We start from the raw sequence: 9,251 nt of genomic DNA on the forward strand, positions 1-9,251 counted from the left end.
GTACATGAGCAAGCACACATGAAATCGAAAATCAGTCAGTTTTTTGAAAAATTCAAAACTTTTTTTGCAAGTATTGATGAATTTCTGAAAATAGGGTCGTCTGAAGGTATGGGTAGTGAACACCACACATGGTAAACATTCATGTGAACCAGTTTTGTGACCCACATTTTTCCATTTTCAGCCAATTTTACACCTTGAACTTCCCATAATGCAGCTTTGGCTTACGTTTGGTTGCAATTGGAATTGAACTATTCATGTGAGACCAGATTTTGTATTTTCAGCCCATTTTCAGTGTATTTTCAGTCCATTTTGAAGCTGACCTCAAATGACCTTTGCCCTCAGTACACAGTACATGTAGGTACATGTAACCTTGAACATCACCATGAAAGTACCCATAATGCAGCTTTGGATTACGTTTGGTTGCAATTGGAATTGAACTGTTCATATAAGACCAGATTTTGTATTTTCAGCCCATTTTCGGACTGTCCTCAAATGACCTTTGACCTCAGTACCGTGATTCGTCCGAGTATAGTCCCACGTCGAGTATAATCCCACCCCCATTTTTCAAAAAATTTCAGAAATTGTAAAAAAAAAAAAAAAAAAAATGTTTTTTTTTTATAAGTTTTTTTTTCGGTTTTGGAGTGTCCCTGGACCAAGACCTAGATGATAGGATCATTCATGGTTGACCTAAAAAAAAAATTCATGTCATACTCTATTAATGATTTCAAAATGCATTGAATTTGAATGCATTTTGAAATCATTAATAGAGTATGACATGAAAACATTCTGCGTGTTTCTACTGAGGGTAAAATTCGGGCCATGCCGCGTCGCGTGCGTGCGCGTGCCGGGTAAACGAGCCCAGTAGAAACGACTTGGGTAATCGGTTGCCGTGTCATGCCGGGTCATGTGCTTTCGCCTTTCGTGATCCACCTCTTGAGGTGGATCATGCCGGTCAAAGCGTGTAATCTGCGCAGTAAAACGAGCCGTGTCATCGGTTGCGCGGGTCGAGTCATGCGTGTTGCAAAAATAACGCGATTTATATTCTACTTGTATAGTCTAGCTTAGGCCTATGATGTAGTAGGTTCCTTCTTTCCGATATTATATTCACTGGACACATGTGTGACTCGCATGAACTTGATGAAGTAAAATGGATATGACTTTACTTAGTCTAGGCCTACTTCTTTATAGTTAATGAGTTGGTTATATCTTTATAATTAATGAGTTGGTTATATATCTGTAAATTAATTATCATAATAGCCAATTACTAGATCCACTGGTAAATTAATGCAATTTGGATTTTACGAAAATACTAACTTGTGATTGTAGGTCATATGCCATTAGCTGCCATCCGTAGACATTTAAATTTAGGATATAATTAACCGTCAAATCTGTTTTCCGTACTTCGGTTTACAGGAAAAAATGCCGTGCATCGTGCGAGACACGGCTTTCTGGTCTCAGTAGAAACAAGCTGGGGAACGGTGGCCGGATTATGATTGGTATTTTGTGCCCGAAAAATAGCGGGTCAAAAAGCCGTACGCTCAGTATAAACACGTGGAAAGTATCAATTTTCATATTAAAAATACAAAATATCTTGAATTTTTTTTTTTTATTTTTTTTTTTAGGTCAACCATGAATGATCCTAGCATCTAGGTCTAGGTCCAGGGACAACACCGAAAAAAATAAACTTAAAAAAATTTAAATTTTTTTTTTTTTTTTTAATTCGAGTATAATCCCCCCCCCCTATTGTGAAAAATTTTCACATAAAAAACGGGTGGGACTATACTCGGACCACTACGGTATATGACCTTAAACATCACCATTACATGTAAATGAAAGTACCCATAATGCAGCTTTAGATTACGTTTGGTTGCAATTGGAATTGAACTGTTCATGTAAGATCAGATTTTGTATTTTCAGCCCATTTTCAAGCTGACCTCAAATGACCTTTGACCTCAGTATATGACCTTGAACACCACCAATGGATGAGGGTTCCCATAGTGCAGGTTTGACCCAAGTTTGATATAAAATAGGATGGTTTGAACCCAATACTACAAATTAATTGGTCGAGCTATGAGTTTTAAAATATTGGACTCGACTTTGTCTCGTCCAATATTTTAAAACTCATAGCTCGACCAATTCAAACCATCCAATTTTATATCATTATTATGTTTTCAGAATCTTAGTCCCTATACTTTGTTGTACAGAGCTGAAGCGTCCGATTTTTTCACACACATGGACGCTTTAAAAAAAAACCTGGGCTGTTTTTAATATTCGCATACCCAATTTTTTAGCGAGAACGTTTTAAATTTTAAATTTTGCGCCAATATACGTATTTTTAGAACCGATCGTATGGGGACCATAAATTGTGCAAACAAGACTAATTTATCGAGACAATTTGCAAAGATAATCAATCGTCTGCAAAAAAAAAGATGGCGGAGGCGGCGGCGGAGGTCGAAGCGCAGATCGCTTTCCTGAAGTAAATAGCCAAGAACTAAACGATATAATCCAACAGAAAGATAGCAAAAATACTCAGAGAAGCACTGCTGGTCAAGTGAACATTTTCAGGGATTATTTGCAGGCTAGAAACCTCGACCACAATTTCGAGCAGTGGAGCAAGCAACAGTTGGCAGATACATTGAGAAAGTTTTACATCGAAGTTCGGCGAGCAGATGGAAAGGAATACAAAACCGGGAGCAGGGTGCGAATTCTTTAAAAAAAATTGCGTAGCAGTTTTTGGCTAATTCATCATAATCAGGATACTTTCATATATCAAAGCACTATAAAAATTGCTATACAAATGCAAAATTGGGTAGCAGTTACTTCAAAATGTGGAGCAAACTGCTATGCGATACAGCCAAATTCGAACCCTGACCGGGAGCTTGATAAACATACGAGCTGGCTTGAATCGACACCTCAAAATGAAAGGAATAGCAGTTAATATTATATCGGAACCAGTTTTCGCTCAAGCAAACCTGGCATTTGCGGCAAATCAAGCAAAGTTGAAGAGGGAAGGTCTAGGAGACACGACACACTACGTACCGATCGATGCAGATGACATGACAAAACTTTATGAATCTGAATCAGGAGTTTTTGATGTAGACACGCCGGAAGGGTTGCAAAATAAAGTATGGTTTGAGTTGATGTTTTTCATCTGTCGCCGAGGATGCGAGAACCTGAGAAAGCTGGAAAGGATGAGATGACTAAAAAGATACGCGGTGACAGCATGAAGAGTCGCGTTGATGGTGGAAGAATGTATGAAACAAAAACAGAACGTTGTCCGGTGGCATCGTTTGAAAAGTACCTATCTAAGCTCCATCTAGACAACAACACATTATTCCAGGCACCGATCCGGTCTAGATCAGAAAGTAGCGGAAAGCCATGGTATAGAAATGCACCAGTAGGTGAGAAAACTCTAGGCAATTTCATGTCTAAGATTTCATTAGCTGCAGGTCTTTCGAGGCGTTACACAAATCATAGCTTAAGAGCGACTTGCATCACTAGGCTTGATGAATGTGGGTTCGCAGCAAGGGATATCTGCAACGTGTCGGGACACACAAACGAAGCCAGCATCAGGACTTATATTGGTCGACAGAATGATACAAAAAAGCAGAAAATATCAGATGCATTGTATTGTTCGCTTGGTGAGAATGAATTAGTGCCGGCAACATGCTCTCGGGCACCTCCGTCGCCGTCTCCACCTCCACATTCAGAAACTGGGCATGAGCCTGATGAAGCAACAGAGTTATTACTTACAAACTCGCAGATGCAAAGTTTGATGGACCATTGCGGCGTAGATCTTCCTGCCGGTGTCATGCCTGCAGTAGTAGAACAAGCACCGTTGGCGCTACCGCAACCGCAACAACAAATAAGTACAACTACCAGAAGTAGTAATTTAGTACTATGCTGTCAAGCAGACAAGACAATAGGAACATAAGTATGAACTTCCACAACTGCAGCGTCACCATTAATTACAATTGACTAAATTAAAAACAGGCCTCGAAATAAGCCAGAATTTCTGAGGGCCATTTGGGCCCTTGATCTTAAATGTTTGAGGGCCCTCACAAATTTTTGGGGGCCCAAATTTGGGCCATTGATTTTAACCTATGTGACCCCACGAAAAAGTGAGTAACTGTAGGAGCCTAAGGAAAATAAAGAAACAAATAACCCATAATATGTTAACATTCAAATGAATAGATTATTTAATAAGTAGGAGTAATTAAGTAATTAGGAATTAATTAATACTAGCGGGACACCCGCGCTACGCGCGGGTCCCCGCTAGGTGAGTAAATGGCAGCGTTCACTAAAACGGGAGGAATTACTGAACAGGTAGAATCATTGAAAAGGTAAATTTCATTTATCTGAGTCTGACCCTCGTTAAGCCTAAGTTTCCATTTTAGCTTCTTTTTTTCTTTTTAGTTTCTTCTACATGGGCCAATGTTGTTCCATTTTTTAAAAACATTTTGCTGCTAAGCTTGCAAATTTCCGTTACCGTGTTTTTTATTTACTCAATCCCGTTCCCATTATTTTCTAAATCTGTCCTTTCTTACATTTCCCTGTTGACTTAATTTTTTATTTGCTGCTTAGCTTGTGATTTCCCGTTTTCATGTTATTTATTTAGTTAACTGTCCTCAGTTTAATAGCTTTTTTTATTTAAATCATCTAATTTTATTAGATTTTATTATTCTTTCTTTCTTTAGCCTGTTTTATTCCCGTTTTCATTTTCTTACTGTGACTAACTATAGGCTAACCAAAATACTCGTAGGCCTACCTGTTTGTCCTCATTTTGTTTTCTTTTTTAATTACAGTAGGCCTACCTCTTCATGTTGTTTGTACTTTTTAACACACATCTTTTCCCCGTATTTATTACGCCTACGGTCGGTCGTTCACCCGTATTATCATTCATTGCGGGACTCTGCGTCGTTTTGGCGTAGTGCTGCGTTACCAGGCGCTATCGCTGCGCTTACGCGAGCGGCTTGGCATTAGATACGCCCGTCACGACGCCAAGACGGGCTAGCTTGACAACTGACTCCCTTTTGTTTACCCAGCATAGCAACGTACCACATTTCCACTGATTTTGAGGCCAATTCTTGACCGTTTTCAACCAAATAAAGTTTAAACACGTTCCCGTATATTCCTCGATCTCCCGTATGAATTTGGCGACATTTGGATCGAAACTGACGGAGCCTTTATAGGCATACATAGATACATAGATAGATAGATAGATACAACATTTCCCTATTTATAGTAAGATACATAAAGAAGTACTAGAAAGAATAGAAAGAGAGAAGCCCAAAGAAAAAAGATGCTGGGTTTTTTTTTTTTTAAAAAAAAGTTTTTATTTTATTTTGAATTGATTTGTTTTTTGTCATTAGTATCAGTCCCGGTTAATCAGTCTTTTTTCATTTCCTTTATATCTCCAATTTTATCAAAATCAAAAGTGATTTAATATGCAAAAGTCATGCAGTGCTATTATAAACCCGCCACAGTGACAGAACCTCATTAATATTCATGACCTGCTGTATTATAGTGGTGTATTGTGTTATCCCGAAAGTACCAAAAAACACGATTTTATGTGAAAAAACAGAGTTATTACACCTACTTTAACATCATAACTATCTAATATTATTAAAGATCTAAGTAAATAACAATGTTTTTGGCCTTGAATTTACTTCAATTCTCCCGAAATGTGAATTTAGAATGCAATATAGTCGGGCGATTTGTTGGTGTTGCATGACTGTTGAATTCTGCAGTAAGCTCAAGTCCGTAAGTGATAAAAATTGCCACAAATTTTGCGGGCCCTTTGGGCCCGCCGGATGTATCTTTTGCGGGCCCTCGCTGATTTTCGGGGGCCGAGGGCCCGCCTTATTTCGAGGCCTGATTAAAAACTTTTACGAGTTTTGCATTGGACTTTTGCATTGGACTTTTGCATTGAACTTTTTTGGAGTTTCTACGACTATGTGTTGGAATTGGATTTAACATCGAACATTTACGATTGGAGTTTACTATTACATGTTGGAGTTGGACTTTACCGTTAGTGTTGGACTTTACCGTAAGTGTTATTTTGATTGAACGCCCTGATTGGTGCAAATTGGAAGGTAAGTGCAATTTTTAAAATCTGAAAAAAAATTGATTTTTTTTTTTGAAGTTTAATTTAAAAAAAATCTAAGATTCTGAAAACATAATAATGGTTGCAATAGGATTTGAAATGAGACCATATACAATGTATGAGACCATAATTTAACCAAAAGCATTTAAACATAATGTTGACGCAACACACACAGACACCCCCACCCCCCACATCACATCACACACACAACTCGCCATGCCATGGTATTTTCTATCGGATGGAAATTAATTCTGGTGGCGACCCCTGGTTTGGTTCACAAAGTTTAAGCCTGAATGAGGTAGGGGTAAGGATGGTTTTGGCTTACCAGCAAAGGGGTAAGTACAGAAGATTTTAAAATGAAGAAAACGTAGACGAGCTTACACACAGAAGAAATAAACAATCACGCTGATTGGCTGATCAACGCACTTGACAACAAGCCGGTTGACCCACTGGTCGTCGTCACGTCGCGGCGCGTAATAGGCGATCTTGTCACTTCTACAACACGATCGCAATTCACCAGCGCGTACCCGGACCACGGAAGTAATAAAAAATTAACTATAGGTTGATTCTTCAGGCATTTGCCCTAGATGTGTTACCCACCCACCTCAGTGAATTGGGGTGGTTTGGATGTGTGCCCTTAATGCCCTTTGTGTTGCCACCCTGGTGAAGGAGGTATGTGTTGTCCACCCACCTGTCATGGTTAGGAGGATGGTTTGGTTTTAGGTCCCCTATGTGTTGCTCCCCATCCACCATGGTTGAGGGTGGTTTAGTTGTAGGTGCCCTAGGCCTATGGCTCCCCACCCACCATGATGAAGGAGGGTGGTTTGGTTGTAGGTACCCTATGTGTTGCTCCCCATCCACCATGGTCGAGGGTGGTTTAGTTGTAGGTGCCCTACATGTAGGCCTACATCAATATGGCTCCCAACCCACCATGATGAAGGAGGGTGGTTTGGTTGTAGGTGCCCTATGTGTTGCTTCCCACCCGCCATGGTTAAGGAGGGTGTGCCCTAGGCCTATGTGTTGCTCCCCAGTCCCCACCCACCATGGTGAAGGAGGGAGATTTGGTTGTAGGTGCCCTATGTGTGTTGCAGCAGCAAACCCGCCCCTTGCAAAAGCCAGAACGTGATTGGCTGATCGATTATATCGTATTGTGGATGGTACTGTACATGTTATGTAGATGATCCAATCACTGCATTGGTTAGAAACTTTTTATTAGCTAGTATTGATTAATCGGTATTCGGTAGTATTGGTAATTGTTTTGTTGTAAACATGGAAGAAAGAGAACTGGTTGTGTTTTGACGATCACAAGTGTTTTCTTGGTGATTAAATCGTGGGCAATTTATGCAATAAATATAAAAATTTTTGAGAAAATGGCAAAACTGTTAACTGTTTATTGAAATCATTGATACAATGTAAATAAAGGACACAGCTGCAGCATGGACACAGTCACACAGACACATTATTTTGGGTACTTTTATTGAGAATCTTCAATACAAAAATACCAGTATGTATTTTTTATTGCATAAAAAACTGCTATGATGCCCAATTTGAGAATTGCTATACAAAGCAAAGAGTGCATAGCAGTTTTTGCGATGCAAAAATTATGCTGGAAGGAGAACCCTGGTATGCATCTTGTCTGGAGGTAGCAATGTTCAAAGACGGGTCCTCGGCAGGATTCACAGTTTGCTCTCAAATAACCGGGTCCACTTTTTTATGCTGGACCCATTCAGATCACATTTAATTGAAATCTGTGGGTCCCAAATTGATTTTTGTGGGTCCAACTTGCAAATAAGCACCCGATATGTACGAATGGTAGTAAACAGCCGGATATATTTTCAGTACTGGCGCACAACAATAAATATTGAAGTACGGTAGGGGGCCTATAATTGCTAAATTAGGCACCCAAAACTTGACCCAAATTACTGGGTAAAAGACGACTTACCGCAATCGACCATCATTCAAATAAAGAACTACAATTACTACATAATAATATGCACTAAGGTACATTAAGCATTAATCATCTAATTTTTGGTTATTTTGTTACATTTGCTTGGTTGGAAATACAAAGTACGGTACTGTTGAAACGTGTTTTCGCGATGTCACCCGGCTCACAGCATAAGATTTTTAAAATTTCCCTCATTCAAATTTAGGGAAAAAAGCTTGAGGACATTAGGCCTGACTGCCTGGAGCTCCATATTATACATGATGTAGCATTACCAGACCATTTGACCTCAGGCTAGTTCAAATTTAATTTATTTAAATGTTGATACTCACACATCGCATCATGTATTAAAGTTGCATATTTTTTCGGAATATAATTTTAAAGTTTTGAAAAATTAGATTAATTACAAGTTACATACATGCATGCATGAACATTAATCATTGTCACATTGACATTGTACGTACAATACAATCCCAAATTACAATACACATTTAACTCAACATACATGCATATCCATGCAAAATTCAAATTAAAAAAAAGATGTGCTACTGCTACAAACTTAAATTTTTGGGCCTTGTTTCGTGCGATATTTGCCGATGCTAAATAATGTACTGAGCCTGAGCCGAATTAATGGGCTGCACTGCCATTGACTATAAACATGATGATGCTAAAGTAAAACCAAAACTTTTGTCAATGGATTGCCGATTGGTGCACCAAAAACCTGATCCTGAAGTGCTATGAAACTTTAAATTTATAAATTGGAAGTCAAAATCCCAATCAAAATACAGACATTAAGACTCAATTCACAATCCTGACAAAGAGGGGCACTTTTTAAGCAGCCCTGGATCAAATCATATCATAACGCACATCGATTTCATAATTGAATACATTATGATTGTGTGTGTATGCGCACAAAAACATTTTCATTGTTGATACAATAACTCACGATCTGTTCAATGAACGCATCTGGGATCTCATCGACGGCTTCCACATACGAAGCGCTTTTACGGCCGCGCGATCCATTCTTGCTTTTTCTTTTAGCGGAACTGGTATCCCCTTGATCTTCACTTTCTCGTTTTTTTACTCGTGGCATTTTAAAGTCGTTTTATAGCTTTTAAACGGTGATTTATAGCCAAGTTATACGACGATCACACAAAGAAATTTGCCGGGAAAAAGTCTCAGGAAACTATACATTTGCATATG

The 9,251-nt window shown here is 38.9% G+C and overlaps 1 protein-coding gene across 1 annotated transcript in view; it reads right to left on the bottom strand.

The window, feature by feature from the left end:
- LOC140156755 (protein RCC2 homolog) overlaps positions 1-9,239 on the bottom strand; it is a 40,079-nt gene extending 30,840 nt beyond the window's left edge. The window contains exon 1 of the mRNA XM_072179716.1: positions 8,995-9,239. Within this exon, the coding sequence (XP_072035817.1) occupies positions 8,995-9,141 (147 nt within the window). The 5' untranslated portion in view covers positions 9,142-9,239. The remainder of the gene's footprint in view (positions 1-8,994) is intronic.
- Positions 9,240-9,251: the final 12 nt, after the last annotated feature.

Source organism: Amphiura filiformis, chromosome 7 (assembly GCF_039555335.1).
Source record: "Amphiura filiformis chromosome 7, Afil_fr2py, whole genome shotgun sequence".
NCBI lineage: Eukaryota > Metazoa > Echinodermata > Ophiuroidea > Amphilepidida > Amphiuridae > Amphiura > Amphiura filiformis.